The 20693-nt window shown below is 47.6% G+C and overlaps 1 protein-coding gene across 4 annotated transcripts in view; it reads left to right on the top strand.

The window, feature by feature from the left end:
* The window catches only part of PTPN3 (protein tyrosine phosphatase, non-receptor type 3), a 110356-nt gene that overhangs the window by 27479 nt on the left and 62184 nt on the right, over positions 1 to 20693 (top strand). For 2 of the 4 annotated variants that reach the window (XM_010843546.1, XM_010843545.1), the window contains exons 1-5: positions 4470 to 4933; positions 10516 to 10623; positions 10700 to 10742; positions 13374 to 13452; positions 18198 to 18242. In XM_010843546.1, the coding sequence (XP_010841848.1) occupies positions 4727 to 4933; positions 10516 to 10623; positions 10700 to 10742; positions 13374 to 13452; positions 18198 to 18242 (482 nt within the window). In that variant the 5' untranslated portion in view covers positions 4470 to 4726. Of the gene's footprint in view, positions 1 to 4469; positions 4934 to 10515; positions 10624 to 10699; positions 10743 to 13373; positions 13453 to 18197; positions 18243 to 20693 lie in introns of those variants that run through there. The other 2 variants (XM_010843547.1, XM_010843548.1) reach the window with 2 other exon arrangements.

Below are 20693 nucleotides of genomic sequence, written 5' to 3'. Positions count from 1 at the left end.
CTTCTGTCAGGTCAGCGCTGCTGGTAGGTTCTCAGAGGAGCTCGAGCCCTACTGATCTGTGCGTGCGAGGGATCTAGACTGTGTGCCCCTTGTGAGAATCTAATGTCTGATTATCTGAGGCTGCATTATGGTGAGTTGTATAATTATTTCCTCATATATCACAATGTGATAATAATAGAAATAAAGTGTACAATAAGTACAATGCGCCTGAATCATCCCAAAGCCATCCCCCCTCCTTCTACGGGAAAGTTGTCTTCCACGAAACTGGTCAGTGGTGCCCCACAGGTCGGGGACCACTGACTTGTAATGCCTAATGCAGTGTAAATGCGTTAATAGTTACAAATATGACATTAATGCTGTGTAACTAGGTGTGATCTCATGCATGACAAATTCAGGTTTTGCTTTTCCCAACTTTCTGGAATTTTTTGCTTTCCTGAAGATTTTTAATCAGTGGCTGGTTGGATCCGAGGCCAAGGAACCTCGGATCCAGAGGGTTGACTGTATTCTAAATCTGACCATCTGAAACACACTCTGAGGTTCCCCCCAAAACTCACTCTTCTAGCCCAGGCGGGCCTGACCCTCTGAGGGCTTCCCAAGAGGAATGTCATTCGGCACCACACCCCGAGATGCTGAGTCACCACCTGTGGGGCAGGGACGGCATATTTTCTGAAAGCTCTCCAGGTAGCTCTGATGTGCACCTCCCACCAAGAGCCATACTGGAAATGGTTGTATTGTATCTTTAAAAAAAAAATTTTTTTTATAACCCACCTGAAATTCTTTGACAAGGACTAAGTAATAAATTTGACATGTGAAATTCAAGGCAGTTAAGGCATTACGGAACACATTTGTTGTCTTTTGATAACTTTTGGTATTACTCAGAAAACGCACCCCTTCTGGTGACATTTTCCTTGGAAAGGGCACAGTGAAGGTGGTGGGGTGGGTGGAATTTCGTAAGTGACAACAAGTTCCCATCTATTGCCAGTCCCAGGAATCTTTTTTGATGACTTTTTGAGATTTCCTGTCCCCATCTACAAAAGAATGGAGGTTTCCCTGGAGCTTCTGAAGTAGGATTAGCTTCTGAAATACCCAAGGACACCCTCTGTCCTGCTGTATCTTCTGCACAGCTTTCATCTCTTCTTTGTCATTGCTGCCTGCAGCTAAGCTGTGCTGCTCTGGTTCCTGAGACTCGACTCTCCTCAGGCCTCTCGTCAGCTTTGTCATCATTCCTTCCTTGCTTCCGACTGCCACATCTTGATCTCTGGCCCTGCCCTGACATACGTGTGCGGTTTTCTGAGTGTGCGTGACTGCCCTTCAAAGTGTGGGCCCTGAACCTGCAGCTTTGGCATCACCCAGTCATCTGAGAAATGCAGGTTCTCAGGCCCTGCCCAGACCTGCTTAAATCCTTGTCTGCATCTTAATAGTCCCATGGACTGCAAGGAGATCCAGCCAGTCCATTCTGAAGGAGATCAGTCCTCGGTGTTCATTGGAAGGACTGATGTTGAAGCTGAAACTCCAATACTTTGGCCACCTGATGTGAAGAGCTGACTCATTTGAAATAGACCCTGATGCTGGGAGGGATTGGGGACAGGAGGAGAAGGGGACGATAGAGGATGAGATGGCTGGATGGCATCACTGACTTGATGTACATGAGTCTGAGTGAACTCCGGGAGTTGGTGATGGACAGGGAGGCCTGGCATGCTGCGATTCATGGGGTTGCAAAGAGTCAGAAACGACTGAGCGACTGAACTGAACTGAACTGACACATCAATAAGGAAACTGAGGCCAAAGCAGTTAACTGACTTGCCTAAGATCAGGGCACTCTCTTTATATGTGATGGAGCACAGGTTTTTTAAAATAGTGATAAAACATACAAAACATAAAATTTACCATTTTCGCCATTTTAATGAAAAAAATATCCCTATTCTGGGCTTTCCGGGTGGTGCTAAGTGGTAAAGAACCCACTTGCCAATGAAGGAGACCTAAGCATCTTCATCAGACCCCCAGGTGCTGTGTGTGCGTGGCAGTGTGAGGGCCCTGGCCGACAGCACCCCAGTTCAGGGTGGACCTGGGGTCCACTCTACGTTCTAATCGAAGCCTCCACTCTCACCCCATCCTTTTCTCCTGCCTCTTCCCACCATCCCGTGTTTGTCTATTAGGTTGTTTTATTTTTTTAATTTTTTAATTTATTTTATTTTATTTTTAAACTTTACATAATTGTATTAGTTTTGCCAAATATCAAAATGAATCCGCCACAGGTATACATGTGTTCCCCATCCTGAACCCTCCCCCCTCCTCCCTCCCCATACCATCCCTCTGGGTTCTATTAGGTTGTTCTTTTTTTTTTTTTTTTCCAGGCTATAATCTTGGCTTCAGTTTTCATTTTGTTCATTGATTCATTCAGATATTTATCAACTGCTCCCAGAGCTAGGTGTTGGGAGATGCAGTGAGCGAGACCAGACCTGGTTCCTGCCCTCATGAAGCTCAGCTTCTGGTGGCAGAAGCAGATATTAAGTTCATCATCATTTATAAATGTGAAGTTATGATAAGCAGTGTAGGGAGCCTATAACAAATATATGAGTCATTAGGAATGCCAGGGAAGGCTTCCCTGAGGAGGTGATCTTCATGCCAAGCACTGAGGCCCGAGTAGAAGTTAACAAGGCGAAGAGGAGCAGAAAGAGCTTCCCAGGCGGAAGCAATAGCACACGCAGAGGCCTGGCTCATCAGAGAAAGTCTGCAGAAAATAGATTTTTAAACGGACGTTAAATTGCTCTTTAAGTCCTTCATCTTTATCTGCTTTTCTACCCAGTCTTGTCAGATTTACACCTCTGGTCCTAAGCCGAGGAGCTGGCCTGGACGCGCATGCCTCGCGCCTGCACGAAGTGGCCGTGTCCTAGGTTGCGTATGGCTTTAGTCTTGTTAGTCTAACATTTCACGATTGCATTCATTGGTAAAGCCACTTTCCTTACTGTTCCCTGAGTATACCATGCGCAGATTGCAAACTGCTCTCTAATTCCCTCTTCATTCATGTTCTCAAAAAGTAAACTCTGTTGAAATATACATCAAAAAAAAAGCACAAATCATAATGATGTTTGATGCATTTTTACAGAGTACATCAGTGTCATTAGCACCCCAATCAAGAAGTAGACTATACACACCCTAGAAGACCCCTGTCCACCCCCTTGGTCACTGCACCCAGAGGTAACTGCTGTCCTGTCTTCTATCGATTAGTTTTGCCTGGAGCTGAACTTTGGGTAAATTGAACCATGCTAGGTCATCTACTGAGTCTGGCTGCTCTTGCTCAACACAACACTGGAAGAAATCCTGCCGTGTATCACAGTAGTTCATCTGTGTTCTTTGCTGTGTGGTCTGTGCATGGTGTGACTCTACTACAGTTTATCCATTCTAGTCGGTCTTTTACAGTTTGGAGCTATTATGAAGTCTTATGCATGTCTTTTAGCAGATAAGTGTATACTTTTCTTTTGGAAATATGCCTAGGAGTGGAATTATTTCACAGAATATGCGTATGTTCTAGTAGATACTGCCAGTTTTCCAGATTCAGTTCAGTTCAGTTCAGTTCAGTCACTCAGTCGTGTCGACTCTTTGCAACCCCATGAATCACAGCACGCCAGGCCTCCCTATCCATCACCAACTCCCGGAGTTCACTCAGACTCGCGTCCATCAAGTTGGTGATGCCATCCAACCATCTTGTCCTCTGTCGTCCCCTTCTCCTCTTGCCCCTAGTCCCTCCCAGCATCAGAGTCTTTTCCAATGAGTCAACTCTTTGCGTGAGGTGGCCAAAGTACTGGAGTTTCAGCTTCAGCATCATTCCTTCCAAAGAAATCCCAGGGCTGATCTCCTTCAGAATGGACTGGTTGAATCTCCTTGCAGTCCAAGGGACTCTCAAGAGTCTTCTCCAACACCACAGTTCAAAAGCATCAGTTGTTCGGCGCTCAGCCTTCTTCACAGTCCAACTCTCACATCCATACATGACCACTGGAAAAACCATAGCCTTGACTAGACGAACCTTTGTTGGCAAAGTAACGTCTCTGCTTTTCCAGATTAGCTGCACTAGTTTCCCGTCCTCACTCGTGGTGCCCAAGCGCTCCAGCTGCTCCTCGCTGTGGCCCTTGGTTTTGCCCGATTCCCTGGCAGCCGTTCTGGTGGGTGTGGCACTGCTGCTTTGCGGTTTCACTTTGCATTTCTTTGACAACTGATGTTCCCATTTTTTACCTACTTGTTTTTTCTCTTTTTGATTTGTAGGAGCCCTTTGTATATTCTTTGTAGTTATTTATTACAGCTGTCTCTGGGTTGCCTTTTCTTTTAAATAGCCTCTTAATGAATAGATGTTCTTAATGTAGTCTAATTGATCAATAAATGTCTTCATATTTTAAATAATTTCTGTACCGCATTTAGTTCTGTGGTGCAAAAAAAAAATTCTTAGGGGTAGAATACACAAATATATAAAGTAGTAAAACATCAACAATTACAGGCATGGAAAATATGAATTAGAAGATTTAGACTAGAGAGATAATAAGACACAAATAAGCCATGTAATTCTCTGAATGTGTTATAGTTGAGCAATAAATATTGTCTAAAGCACTTAGAACTCAAAACTCAAAGGGAACATGGTTTGTTATCCAACTCACATTTATCTGAGGTCTTCAGACGGTTTTGTGAGGATCAAGGCAGACAGGTGAGGGATGGATAGACTGAGAGATACATTCAAATGGAAGTGGTAATTTTCATGTTAGAGCTAACAGGCGTGTCTTCTGTTACAGGTTATTCAGCGATAGTTATGACCTCCCGGTTACGTGCGTTGGGTGGAAGAATTAATAACATACGCACCTCAGAATTACCCAAAGAAAAAACGCGATCAGAAGTCATCTGTAGCGTCCGCTTTTTAGATGGCTTGGTACAGACCTTTAAAGTTAACGTAAGTTCTCCAGATTTAATTTTTTCTGAATAAATGCCCCTAAGAAATAGTTTTTCATCTCTTGGTTTATAAAATGAAGAGAATTATTTTAAAATAAAAGCTTGATGTCTCCAACCTTGCATGTTGAGCTTGAACTAGAAATAGCCATAAAAACTTTGCCCACATTCTTGTCTCTACCTGACATGTCTTTCCCTCTCTTATTTGTAAACCGTGTGCGTCTTAGATGTTACTGCTTCTGTGACACCTTTGACTTCCTGAACTGACTCTCCAGTAATGGTGCCCTGTGTGTGCTTTGTTAGAGCCCATGTCACATTCCGTGGATAGTAGTTACAACTACCAGGTTACATGTCGCTCTTCAAGCTTTTGAGCTCTGTAGAATAGTAATAGTGTCATTTTCACTGTGCCTGCCACACAGCAGGTGCTCATTAGACGTGCAGATGGTAAATAGCGGGTCCTCTCTGGAGGGTAGTGAGGTGGTTAGCTACCCAGATGGCAGGGCTTGGGGATGGCCTGGCTTCTCCCACCTCAAGCCTGTAGCAGAAGCAGGGCCAGAAATGAGGTCTCCAGTCCTACATCAGCAGTGTGATGCCTAACCAGAAGCCGCCCCCGCCGCCTCACCCCACCCCACTCACCACCTGGGTTTTTGTGACCTTTGCCTGTCTCTCCCATCCTCTGGCCAGTCCTAAAGGGGTCATCTCCAGTCCCAGACTGGCTGCCGGCAACTGCCGCAGCCTGGAAAATAAAGTGTGCAAGGGAAGGCATCAGAAAGAGAAAAGAGGGTATGGGAGAACCATTGGGGGATGATAGGAGGCCACAAGAATTTAAAGGGTAACAAAAACTGGTCCCTTCTGGAATGCCTCCCACCCCAAGAGTCTGCTTCCTGCTGACCCCAGGTCACTGTGGACCTGAGCAGGCAAGAGAAGAGGGCGGTGTATATGAAGTCACCGCATGGTGGGAGCTCTCTAAAGGCCCCACAGGTCTCTAACGGTTGCTATAAACTGATAGCTCAGCTTAGACCTGGCCCTTCTGTTAAAATTTACATTGTCCTGGAGCTATTCCTTAGCTGTATATCTTCTTCCTGATGAGAACGTGAATGTTTATTCAGCACGTGTTTACTGAGTACCTACTCTGTGCCAGGCCCTGGTCTGGGTACAGAGAATACAGCAGTTAACAGAATAGAACAAAGTCTGGGTCCTTTTAAAGCTTACCGCCCACACGGAGGAAACCATAAGTCAGGTGATAGTCAGGTGATAGTATGTACTTAGAAGAAAACTCTGGATAACAAGGGTGGAGAGTTCAGGGCAGGGCAAAGGGTGGAGTTGTCATTTGTAGGGAAGACCTCACTCGTAAGATGACATTTCAGAGATGACCTAAAGGAAGTAAGGGAGGAACCGTGTGCTTCTCTGGAGGAAGCACATTCCAGGTAGAAGCAGCAGCAGACCAAGGCCCTGAGGCGGGGTTCCCTTAGTGCGGTTATGGAACAGGCTGGACGCCAGTGTGTCTGGAGCGTAATGAGCAAGGAGGAGGAGAGCCAGAGATGAGGCCAGAAATAACAGGTGATAGGTTGTTTGGTTTTTCTTCTAATGCACACGTGCTCAGTTGTGTCTGACTTTGCGACCCCCTGCCAGGCTCCTCTGTCCATGGGATTCTCCAGGCAAAAATACTGGAGTTGGGCTGCCATGCCCTCCTCCAGGAGATCTTCCCAACCCAGGGATCGAACCCATATCTCCTGCATCTCCTGCATTGGCAGGCGATTCTTTACCACTGCGCCACTTTGGAAGCCCTAATAGCCATTTCAAAAGATTTTTTTTTTTAATATCATAAAATGCTTTTGTGAACAAATGAGCTGGCGAACACACATACACCAGCGTGCTTTTTGACAAAATGTCCCTTCCTCCCACATCACGGTGGACACAGGATTGGAGGAATGAACACGGCAGATGGTACAGATAGAAGGGAAAAAAATCAGTAAGGATGGAATATAACATTGTGCTTGATTATTTTGCTATGTCACAACAAAACATTTGGGTGCAAATAGTTAATTTTTCTTCTTTCCCACTTAAGTCTGGAGAAGAAAAAACCAACATTTTCTGTAATAAAATAGGTAGGGTTTTGGTGTTTTTTTTTTTTTTTTTTACTTTTTTAACGTAACTTTTTTCCTCTTAAGGGGGCAGGGGATTGTGAAGAGCCTTGTAGGTCATGCTGAGCACTGGCTGTGTTCTGAATGAAGCAAAGAGTGTTGAAGGGTTAGGGCAGAGACCTGATGTGATCTGACTCAGGTCTCACTCAGGATGCTGTATTGACTGGGAGGTGAGGATGGGGCAAGGGCTGAGACTCGCATTCTGTGGCGGAGACCATGATCATTAGACGGGGTGGTCATTCGGCCAAGAGTAAACCAAGCCTGGAAGTAACTTAAAACATGGAACCAGTGGGATCTGGGATGTGAAAGAACCCTCGAGGTGATCCCCAAGGTTTTTGACCTGAGCAGTGGGCAATTTGGAGTTGCAATTTATAGAAATGGGAAAGGCTGAGAGAGAAACAGGATTGGGGGCAGAAATAACTGGTTCTGTTTTAGACGTGGTCAGCTTGAGATGCTTGTTACTTGTCTTTGTAGACATGGCAATATGTACACAAATGAGTTGAAGGAAGAGTCTAGGCTAGGATACACGTGTGGATGTAGAGATGTTATCTCAGGATCACTTGAGACGAGACAGGGAAGATGACTGAGGTTCAGTGTTTAAAGCCTGGGGAGATGCGGAGCAAGCAGAAGACTGCGGAGATGAGGGGAGGCTGAGAGGGAATGAGAAGCCCAGGTGAGAACATGTTTTAAGGAGGAAGAGTGGTGAGGACGGCATCCACCCAGAGGTTATGCGGAGCCTCGGAACAGAGCCTGGCGTTCAGCGGGCGCCCGTCATCATCAGTGGCGGACGTCGCCGTGACTGTCACTCCTGCCTGCGCTGCTTCCCGGGCTTCCAGCAGCCTGGTCAAGGCTGACCCGTGAATACGAGGGCCCGGTTCCAGCTTAGAATCTCCATCGCTTTGTATGTTTTTGCTCCCGGGGGTCACATTCAGCTTCCTTAGCCCAGGCCCTCTCATGACCAGGAGCGGGCATCCTCAGGCAAGCTGGCCTAGATGTCAGCTGTTCTCAACTCAGCCCAGAGAGCAGGGCTGTCTTAGGCAGTGACCTGATGTAGCCAAGATGACCTCTGGTGGGGTGTTGGGCCCTGAGGCCTCTTCTCATCAAAAATGTGTCTTATTTCGGGTCCTTTTGAGAACTGAGTGAGTTGTGCAGCTACTGGAATGATGGATGATGCATTCCAGAGGGGAGAGAGGCAATGCACAGGGCACGTGCAGGCTCTGGCATCAGACCCACCTGAGTCAGGCCGTCAGACACCCGTCAGCTGGCGGCTCAAGGCATGGAGCCTTTGGGACCTCAGTTTGCTTCTCTGCACAGGAAGTGTGGTGATGGCTATGTGATGTTGCAGTGCAGATTGGAGATCCTATATAAAATGTGCAGAGTACTGAGGCTGGCTCCTTGTAGATGCCCCGTAGATTACAGTGATTGATTTTGTTGTCGTTCAGTTGCTCAGTCGTGGCTGACTCTTTGCCACCTCGTGAACTGCAGCACGCCAGGCTTCCCTGTCCTTCACAATCTCCCAGAGTCTGCTCAAACTCATGTCCATTGAGTCGATGATATGATCCAACCATCTCATCCTCTGTCGCCCCCTTCTTCTGCCCTCAGTCTTTCCCATCATCAGGGTCTTTCCCAACAAGTCAGCTCTTCGCATCAGGTGACCAAAGTACTGGAGCTTCATCTTCAGCATCAGTCCTTCCAATGAATATTCAGGACTGATTTCTTTTAGATTTGACTGGTTTGATCTCCTTGCTGTCCAAGGGACTCTCAAGAGTCTTCTCCAGCACCACAGTTCACGTTAAACATAATATAAAATCATACAACTAATAACCTCAGCAAGGGCAACGGATGGCTCTTGGCATTGTGAATATCTTGTAATTCGGGGAGAGACTATGTCATGATTTGGAGTATGTGGACTAGGTCATCTTTTCCAAACCATCCTGACTCCCCTGGGATGGGAGGTGACCTGGGAAGCGGAGGCAGCAGCAGGAGCCAGGGCCCCGGGGCAGGAAGGGGACGTGTTCAGGACACGGGTGTGTCTTACGTTCCCACGCTGTGCGCCAGATAATGTGACTGTCCTGGAGAAGCGGCTGCAGGAGGGGGTGACAGTTATCTAATTCTCCCCATGCTGGTCATGGTGACCTGTTTTCAGGTACATCATCTGCTCTAAGGCGCTCAAAAAAGCTGCCTTTGCTGGTTCTCTATGTGGTCTATTTCTGACTCACATTGCCCTTAAGTTAAAGGGTTGGGTTCAAAGGATTCTGGAGAAGTCTGCCTGTTCAAGTAGAATTTGCCATTCCCACCCCCGCGCCTTTGTGCTGGGCCATCCACTTGCTGCCTTTGCTGAATGCCTGCACCTGGAGAAAAGGCATGGCGCTCAGCTCCTGTCCCCCTTGCAGACCGTGGTCAGGGGCTGCCTTGCCCTGCCCCCCTGTGTCCACTGTGCCCGGAGTGTTCCATGGCACTTGACACACCGAGTCCTGGTCACTGCTTGCACAGCTGGCCTCCCCGGGAGGGCAGAAGAGGGACGTGTGTTGTGGCTCTGTCCCCGTTCCCCAGCCCCACGCCTGCTCCCTGAGCAGCGAGTGGAGAAGGTGGCTGAGCCCTGCCCTGGACGTGAAGTGGGCTGAGCGTCTCCACTGGCTTCTCACTTCAGATGGCGCAGAGTAGGGAGGCAGATAATCCTTCAGTGTCCCCTGCCAGATCCCTTTGAGAGTATTTCCAATGGCATTTGAGTATTCTTAGCTGTCTTCCTTCATGCCATTAGAGTTTTCCTCCCTGCATACGCTTGCCTGGCTTCTGAGGAGCCAACACGGACCGATGTGGATTAGCATTTTGCTGTGGATAATCCATGAGCAGGTCACGCAGAATTTACTGTCATCAGGATGTCTTAGTTTTCCAATTCAGACATTATCACTTGAGAATCTCAGCTAAGAGGAAGGAAGAAATCTTAGAAAATTAAATTAATCTCATTCTTCTAAGTCATATTTATCTTAGCCTTATTTTCCATATGTTCAGTTGTGCTTCTTGACTTGGAATTTATTAAAGCATTTCTTATTGTAGGGCAGGGCTTACCTGGTGGTGCGGTGGTAAAGAGTCTGCCTGCCAGTGGCAGGAGATGAAAGACACATGGGTTTGATCCCTGGGTGGGGAAGATACCCTGGAGGAGGAAATGGCAACCCACTTCAGTATTCTTGCTGGGAGAATCCCATGGACAGAGGAGCCTGGTGGGCTACAGTTCATAGGTCACAGAGAATCGGGCATGACTGAGCACATGTGCGTACACACACACACACACACACACACACACACACACACGTATTGTAGGGTACGTGTGTGCGTGAAATCTCACCACATGTTTTAATACCTTCTTATCTGCAGTAAAGACTCTAGAGACCAGCTCTTAATTTGTTTTAAAATTTTGTCCACTGGACGTTTTCTTTCCTAGAAACAAGATACCGGTCAAGTTCTCCTGGACATGGCTTACAACTACCTGGGTGTGACTGAGAAGGAGTATTTCGGTTTACAGCATGGTGATGACTCACTGGACTCTCCTGTGAGTACGCTGTCTTGAGGACATGCTGCGCTCCTGCAGGGGTTGGTTTTATATCTTATGTTTTCTTACCCAACAGAGATGGCTTGAAGCAAGCAAACCCATCAGGAAGCAGTTAAAAGGTGGGTGTGAGCTTCCCATTTCGCTTAAACACTAGGTGTTAGCGTATCACGGCCCGTTTCTCTCCTCCAGTTCTCAGCATACCTGAAACATCTGGAACCTGGATTCCAGGTGGCCCAGGAGACGTGAGTAAGCTGGCTTCCTCCTGCCTGACTTCTGAGTTAGCAGAGAAACTTCCAGATCAGCCCCCAAGGCTCCTCGGCAGCTGTGGGCAAGAGAGGGAAAGGTAAAAGAAGGCGGCTAAGAGCAGAGGAACCCACACTTCTTTTTATAGGAAAGAAAGGGGAAGGACGATGACCTTTTTCAGCCCAGTGTGAGAGCCAGGATGGGAAAGAGACACACACACGCACGCACGCACACACCCGCCCGCCCCAGTCCATTTCAGCAGCACAGTGTTTCAGCCCAGTGTGAGAGCCAGGATGGGAAAAAAATGATACACACACATACATCACACTCTTCCCCCTGCCCCCCACCACCACCAGTCCTTTTCAGCAGCACAGTTCCATTCCCTGGAAGCAGAGGCATGGATAGATAGTGTCACAGATACACACATAAGTATATCCTGTTGCTGTAGGTTACCTTCCAGTTAGGCGGGCTGTCCAGCTACACCTCACCCCACTCTCTGCCTGGCTTTCCAGTCACGCTCTCTGTTCCCTACATGTACTTTTTGCCCCAAACCTAGCTGACACGCAGGACCACATACCCACCTCTGCACCTTCCCTGGGTCTGTTCCCTCTATTAGGAATGCTCTTCCCTCTCACTTCCCTATATCCCAGTCTTGCTATTTCTCTTCAATGTCACTCAGATTCCATTTCCTCTAATAGAAGCCCTGCCTCCGTCTCCCCTCGTGTACATTGATCACTGTCTGCTTTGTGCCTCAGAATACTCTCTCCTTCGCTCTGAGTTATTGGCCTTTATCGTCCTTGCAAAACGGCCAGCTCTTTGCAGTTAGGGTACTTGTCACGCCCCGCGTGGTGCTCTCCATATAGGAGGTGGCCAGTAGATGATCGAGGGGTGAAGGCAGGTGGATCTGTACACACAAATGTGCACACCCATGATGACACGTTCCCCACTGGCCTGGCGCCAGGGTGGGAAGAAGTAGCGATCAGGGGACCTGACTCGGATCCCATGGGTGCCCTCACCTGGAGAAGGCCTCAGCCCTCTTTCCTCCTGTGAGTTGTGTCCTTAGCATTCAGAAGTACCAGGGGGAGCTGCAGAGATGCTGTGCAGGCAACTCTGTGCCCCCATTTGAATTCACAGAGGAATGAGCTCACATGTGCATGGACATGTGACAGCAGACAGGTTCCATGCTCAGACTCTGGCATGGCACTGGGCTAAGCTCTGGGAATGAGAGTTGGACCTTGCCCTCAAGGAGCTTACAGCCAACTGTAGGGATGGAGACAAGGGTAGAGGCAGCTCTGGGGTGGCCCTGAGCACGTGATAGGATGCTCTGGGTGCACAGAAGAGGATGAGAAAGGCAAGGAGGCATGCTTGGGACACAGAAGTGAGAAGTTACAGAGCGGGGAGGCAGGGAGGGGAGCCAGTAGGGCGTCCAGACCATTGGGAGGACTTATCCATCCCCTGATGTATAGGTCGTCAGCCTGCACCTAGAGCTACAGAATCACCCACTGGACCCAGGTACCTGCACAGAGGTACATTCACAGGTACACACAAACTGTTAAAGAGTTTGATACAAGCTGGAGATAAAGGCAGAAGTTCTACTGAGATAGGAGGGTGGATCCCCGAAGGAGCTACGGTAGAGGAGCTCAGTGGAGGAGAGCAGGGTAGAAAAGATTTGTGTTTCAGAGAGTAAGAAGGTTCTGGAAAGGATCAGTGACTAGATACTGAGTAATGGACAGGCGAGAAATGGACATGAAGAAGAGCGTGGGATCTTTGAGACAGAATCTGATCGTCTGTTACCACATCCAGCAAAAGAAATGGACAAAATCTATTCTTACAAGCAAATGGACTCTTGGCCTTGTTGCATAAAATATCTGAATATGTTAGCTGTGTAATATTTGCTGGTATATGAATCATTTTTAGAATTCACTTTGCATTAAAAGCATGAAATATTTTCCAGGATCAAAATTAATTTTAAAATGTGGGCATGCAGAGTCAAAAGACTCAGTGCAGTTAACCTTGGTGTTGTCCTCAGCTGTGTGGCCTAAGGCAAAACTCTGAGGGGTGGGTGGCCAGCCAGCCTGGTGGCTACGTTGTATGCTGCAGTCGACAGCACCCTAGCCTATTCATAGTCCTGGCGGTGTTTGCATTCAAGAATGTATCTGAAAATATTTGAAAAGTGTGGAGTCATTATATATATGAGAGATTTTCTTTGTGAGTTCTGTTTAATCTGCTAAATTAAGGATTTTAAAATTCCTAATACAGATGATGGAGTGCAGTGTTTGAACACCTCCCTAAGTTAAACATGTTTCGGAAAATAGATTGTATCTCATTTTATGCTGATGTTGCAAAAATATTTTTATAGGCTTGGAGATTTCTGAACAGTTAACTAACTCATGCACTCCTTTTGTGAAGCTAGTCCTTTTATTGATGGAAAAAGCTGTGGTCTAGTAAAAAACATGCATTGCCTTTTTTAAAGGGAAAATTTAATTTGTTTTTGAAAAATGTTGTAGGAGGTTTCCCCTGTACCCTGCATTTTCGAGTAAGATTTTTTATACCTGATCCCAACACACTGCAGCAAGAACAAACCAGGTAATAACATTTTTTCTTAAGTTTCCTATTTAGTGTATAAAAATTGAGTAACCACTAAAAATGTACTCTTCAATTTGTCACTGTGGTCAAATCTTTCATTTGGGTGTAACTGCAGCAACAGTCACTTAAGATCCCAGTAAAAACTGGGGGGCATGTATTGAAATTTTAATCAGCAAATTAGTTTTCATCTTGAGTCTCTTTCTTCTGATTTGGTGCAGTACCCAGCATGCTCCTACCAGCACCTCCCCTTCCATCCAGGCTCCTCTTCGAGCTGAGCACGCTTGGTCTCAGAACGCAGGTATTTTCTGCTCCTGCAGGAAAGGAAGTTTGTCAAAGTCCTCTACCGATCAAGTAGTGCAGTGTCTCTGAAGGGCTAGGAGTGAGCTCTTTAGGAGAACCAGAGGTCTCTTAACTGAGAACTTTCTATCAGGTCCCCAGTTGGAAGGAGAGGAGGCTGGCCAGCATCTTGCCTCCGCCTCCGCGAATCTGTGAACCAGATAAGGGGAGAGGGCTGCAAGAGTTGTTTACCCCTCCAGGCTTGGCTCAGGTCCTGGCCCTCCTGTTATGCTGGCACGTGGGTTTTGTGGGTGGGGACCCGTGTTTGGAACCAAAGGATGGGCACAGGAGAGTTGATGCTGTTTAAACACGGGCTCTGCAAATTCACCTGGCCTCTCCTTCCCCTCCCCTAGGGCATCAGCCGGCCCTTTGGTTATTGAAAGGTTTGTTTTTCTAAGGGAGGGAAACTCTTCCATCCAAAAAAAAGCACTGAATGTTCAGGATTGTTAGATCCTGTCTTGTGCCCATGGTGGCCATGAGACCATCACCAAGGAGGCAACACTAACTTGGACAGAAAGTGCTGTTTCACTTTTTTCCTTTTTTTAGATTAGTAATCACATGACCACATTTTAACTTGTAATGTGTGTAAAGGCCAAATATTATTCTATTACTAGTTTGTCTTCTTCGTACACCTCGTCTCTGTACAATAGAAGGCATTGAAAATTTGACTTGTGTTTACTATCAAGTTAAATTTTAAGCAGATATAAGATGTCCCACATGTCTCACTGGGTAACCACGGGACATACACGTGGTGCCTTGAGTTTTCCCCATAATAGCTCTTCACACAGATGGACTAAGGGAAGGTGTAGGATGCTCAACCCAGCAGAATAGTTCATGCTGGTGGATGCAAAGTGGTGACATGATCTATGAGATTTCCCCAGGCTACCTACCACCAAATACCAAGTTTTTTAAGTTTTGTTTTAAAATGTCATGATGGATTATGTGTGTGTGTGTTTAACCAGTGGGAATTTTTTTTTATCACAACCCCACATATATATTTTGCTTTGTAATATATTACACAGATACGTGTAAATTACTGAAGCAGACATTTCTTGAAACAGTAGTAAGTGCAAAGCACCCTTAAGCTTTCTCTTTTCTTCGCTTAAAATGCCAGTTGTGGCTCATTAAGTTGATTTTTACTATCCACTGAAGGGTTCCCACCCCAAGTGTGAACCACGCTTCCTCTGCTAGCGGGTTGAGATGCTGGTGCCCCAGGGTTGTGGCTGCCAGGGTACCTGAGTGAAGGGATCACTCCTGCCAACTTAGCCCAGGCGCCCCTCTCCAGGGCCCCCCTCGGGCGTCAGACCCCACATCCATACCCACCAGGAAAGCCTCTGCCTGCTGAGCCTCCTGAGGAGATGTAGGGAGTTGAGGACCGAGAGAAGATTCAGAAATGAAGACTGCCTTCAGATCTGCAAAGGGTTGTCATAGGAAAGGGGGAATTAGATGTACTTGGTGGTAGAATTATAGCCAGTGAGTGGAAGCTACAGAAAGGCAGATTTTGGCTCAAGACAAGTAATAGACTAAATTTTGTTCTTACCTAAGTCCCAGGTAAAATTCGGTTTGTCCGTGTCCCTCCTAAGAGTCACCGGTTGCAGACGGACACCCAGCCCCACCACCCCACCTCCCATCTTAAGATGGGTGGTCGCCCCAGTGTGGAGAAGATTACAGCTGTCAGTTCCTGGGATGTGGGCACCACTTTGCTCCTAACACAGCAGGAGCCATGCTAGCAGCTGCCCCTGTGCCTCCTAAGAGCTGGGAAAACAGCCAGGACTGCCAGATCTTCTTCTTAGTCTGGGCCAGGTTTCCACCATTAATTTTTTTTTTTAAATGGTCTTTTGTCTTGTTTTTACTTAAAGGAAGAATTTTTCCTGTGTTCCTGACCCATAGTATTTCTCTCTTTTTTTTTTAATTGAGGTATAATTGATGTACATATTATACACAGTATCTTTTTTAAGCCCCAGCTCTATAGCTTATCCAAAAGGAAGTTCCCCTTTAAAGAAATTTTGATTTCAAGGGTCAAAGAAGGAATACAGAGGTGGTGTGTGTTGTCTCCTGTTTGTTTACCAAGGATCTAGGCAGGGAGGCCTTCATTGCTTTTTTCTGAAGTTGAGGTCATGGATGGGGCAGACTCCAGCAGTGAGCTTTTACATTTCTGAAGTCAGACACACGGAGCGTCTCTTCTAAATGACTTCCTTTATCCTAATCACTGTATCTTTGATTGTGAGCCTCCACAACGGCTGTTCCTGATAAATTTAGACTATTCTATATAGACTTTCATCTACTGGCAGTCTCAGAATCAGGCTCCTTTAAGATTCTTAGGGAGATCCAAGATTCCTCGGGACTTGGGCATCATTCCACTATTCCTGTCTTTTTGTGTGATATCCTGGGGTTGACTCAGAGACATTGCTGAATATACAACAAGGTAGCATGTGGTGAACGGGGGTCTGCAGGTTCCTGTTCTCCTTTATACCCTGAGGAAGACCTACCACCTAGCAGGACTCAGCAGTGAAAATCCAGATTTACCACTGGATTACCTGTGATTCTCTCCCTCCTCTTTTTTCTCTCAGCAGCATTATAGGAGGAGAGAACACTTAATTCCACTTGAATATCAGCTTGAATAAACATAGGAACAAAGTAGAAAGGACCCGTTGTGTTCCCCTAGGTGGCAGAGCTAGAGTTTCCGATATGGAATAAGCGTGAATCAGCATGTGTATGTCACACCATCCCTCAGTGTTCTGGTGCTGAATGCATTAAGAGTAATTGACAAGTCTTATAATCAAAGTAATATCAGGAGATTGATCCTAAGGTTTTTAGTCATTAGACACATAAGAAATTTGTAATAGAGCCAGATTTTTTTTTTCATAACACGAGTGTCCAGGTTGAAATAAGACATCACTGACCCCACGTCACCCATCTGAACATCCGTGTCCTCATCAGTAAAAAATGGAGGTAGTGGTACCCACTTCAGAGTCCTTCAGTTCAGTTCAGTTGCTCAGTCGTGTTCGACTCTGCAACCCCATGGACTGCAGCATGCCAGGCCTCCCTGTCCATCACCAACTCCTGGAATTTACCCAAACTCATGTCCATTGAGTCAGTGATGCTATCCAACCATCTCATCCTCTGTCGTCCCCTTCTTCTCCTGCCTTTAATCTTTCCCAGCATCAGGGTCTTTTCCAATGAGTCAGCTCTTCACATCAGGTGGCCAAAGTATTGGAGTTTCAGCTTCAGCATCAGTCCTTCCAATGAACACTCAGGACTGATCGCCTTTAGGAAGGACTGGTTGGATCTCCTTGCAGTCCAAGGAGGTTGAAATGAATCCGTAAGTTGTGAAATACCACACACAGCCCAGAACTGTGCAAATACAAGGTTGTAACACCATGTGAAACATTCACATCTCAAAACACTGGCGCCTTGACCTTTAAACATCGAAATTAGGACTATTGAGACTGATTTGTTTAAACTGCCAAAATTCTCTCTCTCTCTCCTGCCCCCTGAACACTTCTACTGCCTCTGTATTAGATTTCAAGAAGTTTCCCTTTTGTCACCTTGGCCAGACACTGGAATCTGTATCCCAAGTGAATCCAGGCTTTAAAAAAGAGTGGGGACAGCGGCCAAGTGTCACATGTGTGCCGTGTCCCTAAATATAACGCGCTCCAGGGCTCTTCCTGGCCTGCACGGCATTGTCGATGCCCTCCACTCCCTGGATGGAGGCGCCTGTGACTTACCAAGAGCTTACCAGGTTCTGTCCGCAGATCAAGTCCCAAGTTTCAAAGCAGCAATGCTGGGAGCTCACAGACACGCGCAGAATTCAGCCTGGAGGCCTGGCAGCCTGGAGTCGGCTGATGTCTGTGCTTTTGCTCAGGCACCAACAGTTCCTGGGACACAGGAAAAAGCCCAGCTGGGTGTTTGCACCCCAGCCAAGGAGGTGTCTGCATAGACCCTCCTCCTCTCGGTAACTTCACACAGTGGAACGTGGGTGTGCAAATGCTGTGTGCAGAACGGCAGCCCCTTGGTGTGCGGGGCTGCCTGTGGGTACTGGTGCTCTCAGATACCCCAGGTTTGACTGGGAAGGTCCAGGGCGGGGGCGCCCACTGGCAGCGGCACCAGCCAGTCATTGGTGGGCTCCTCTTACTCTGTCCATCCCTAAGACAGCATTTGCATGCGGGGCTGGCAAGAGGCTGGCTGGAAATCACCCCCTGGCCCATTGAGACTAAGGCAGCCACATGAACCACTGTGATGGAAACAGGCAGCTTTGTACGGGAACAGCATCTGATACTTGAAACAAAAATATGTTTTTTTGTGTTTTGTTTTTCAAATGTGTAGGTCTTGTCCTTCACTCATCTGTCATTTTTTTTTGCATGTTTTCCTTTGTGTATTATGAATTAATGAGATCAATTATTTCATAGGCATTTGTATTTCTTACAACTGAAGATGGATATTTGTGAAGGAAGGTAATGAGAATTTTTCATCTTCTTTTTCCATCAGTTGCCCTAGACTACTGAAATTCCTGGTTTTAATCTAATGAGCGTGCATTTCTGGTAACAATATTAAATGTAAACAGCAATCGGATGTTGAAAGCAGCATCCTGCTTGAGACATCTGTTTCTGGCTAGGTCTGGACTTAGGAAGCTGAGAACCGATAAACCTCATTTTGTTTGTTTCAGTTTTATTACAGAAGGCAGTTATCTTTCTGGTAAAGACCTGAGAAACTGTAGAGAGAGGGAGGGAGAGACCCTGAACATGAAATGAGCTTCATCCAGGAAGGCACATCAGGCCCAATTAGGTCCCCTCCGAGCCCCTTAGTACCCAGAAGTGACTCTTTTTCTCTCTGGGAAGCTTTGCTGGAAGACTGGAGCTTCAGCCATGCTTCAGCAGTTCTTGCGTATGAGGACCGTCTCCATGGCTGCAGAGTATCTGAGCAGCTCAGGAAGGGGAGGGGGACTCCAAGTCAGTAGTCCCTGAGCCGCCACCTCCAGCATTCAGAGTTTTTCTTGACTTACCAGAGACACTGCAGCAGGTGAACGGGTGGGAACAGCCGTGTTTTGCTCCTGTCCTTCCCACTTCCTCTTTCCTTCTACTGAGGAGGGTCTTCGGAAGCCCCCTCTGGGCTACCATGTGGGAGCTTGTGGTCTCACTGGAGAAACGAGACAGGAGCCCGTGAAGCAGCTGGGACCAGTATGCGGAGTGGAGAGCACAGCCGCCGTAGGTGTTAGGAAAAGACGCCGCCGGTGTGGGCTTTGTGAAGTGTGGAGCGCTGTGATGAGCTGGGGCTTGGGGGCTGGTGGAGATGTGAGGAGTCAGATCTCCTGGGGCAGAGAGGACAGCACCCCATGCCCCACAGTCCTAGTTGGAGACCACATGCGGGGGGCTTAAGAGAGAAGAGAGAGGGCGAGCTCTTCCTATCACACGTAGGTGTGCGTCCTGGATCCAGCAGGCAGAGCAGCGCTGTCAAGGGTTTTTAAGCAGGAGGGATCTGGCAGGAGCAGCGTCTACAGGGAAGGCTGGAAGAGGCTGAGGAGCTTCCGTCTAGGTGGGAGGGAAGGTGCAGCTCTTGAGAGAGCTGTTAAAAGGCATCCAGGCCAGAGAATAGGGGGCAAGGAGTGTGGGGCAGGAGGGACGGTTAGAAGCAAGATATCCCTCAAAGAAAGGATCGCCAGAACTTGATGGCCTAGGGGCCCTAGACCGGTTCTGTAATTTGGCTCATCCTCCCATTTGAGGGAGGAAGAAGTCCCTTCTGTAGCACAATAAATAGGACACGAGGAGATAAATCACTTCTCAGCCTCTTGGCTAAGATCAAGCGTAGTGTCTGTTCTTACCAGTTTAATAAATCTCACTGGGCAGTGAGGACACCGCCCTACCCGCACAGTCCCAGTTGGAGACCCCCTGCTTATGAGAGAACACAGGGAGAGAGAGAGGACCCCTCCTGTAACCCGGTGCCCACCCTTGCCTGCGGCAGCCTCGTGTTTCAGGGGACCTCTCAGCTGAAATGGTCACCCCTGCCCTGGGTCCAGGCTGCCCTCTGTGGCAGCAGACACGGTTGTCTCTCTTGTGTGCACACCGCCGTGTTTTCCCCACACGTTTTGTGAGCACCTGTTACAAGACGGGCACTGACTGTGTGGTCAGATGGGGCTGGGCCCCCCACCCCTACGATCAGGAGCTTCCAGTCTGGCTCTCCAAGTGCTGGAAGTTGGATATCTGCATTTTCAATGGGAGAAACCTATTGAGGGCCACGTCCTGGCTTAGACCCCCGGCACCTTGTGAGGCCTGCAGGCGGCCCCCATCTCGGGGGCGAGGGGTGTGGGGTCAGGGTAGCATCTGGCCCTTAGGAACCGTGGATCTCTTGACAGAGTCGGTGGAGCTGGTTAGCGTTTCTCCTGGGCTCAGAAGGGTTTGTTCATCCTCTCCTTCCTGCTGAAATAGGCGATCTTGTCTGACAGATGGAGACCCTGAAACTTACTGAGAAAGAGAGGAATCTGTCGAAGAACATGGTGTTCTTTAGTTTGTTATAATTTACGCCATCCTTTGGAAATGTTCTTTCTGACTTACTCATAGGGTTGTTCCTAAGCTGTTCCTCAAATCCCATTCACAGGCTCTTCCTGTAGCAAGGACACCAGCTTTGACTTCACTGAAGCCCATCTTGGTGGGAGAGTGAATGCTGACCTTTGCTCTCCCCATGGGCTGAGTCTCCAGATGATTGAATAGATAGCAAGTATCCCTAGATGTATCTGCATTTAGAAGTTCTAGCAGGAATGCATGGCTACTTGAAAGATGGTGGCCCCCTCAGGGCTACCTCCATATTCATATTCTGCTTCAGGACCAGCGCACAGCACAGCAGGCCAGGAGGGGAACCCTGGTGAGCCAGCCAGATTAGTCAGAGAGGTGGGGGTGACTCATATCTTGGGA

The sequence above is a fragment of the Bison bison genome, unplaced genomic scaffold (assembly GCF_000754665.1).
Source record: "Bison bison bison isolate TAMUID 2011002044 unplaced genomic scaffold, Bison_UMD1.0 scf7180017864183, whole genome shotgun sequence".
Taxonomy (NCBI): Eukaryota; Metazoa; Chordata; class Mammalia; order Artiodactyla; family Bovidae; genus Bison; species Bison bison.
The sequence above is the reverse complement of the archived record's forward strand: the minus strand, read 5'-3'. Positions and strand labels throughout refer to the sequence as shown.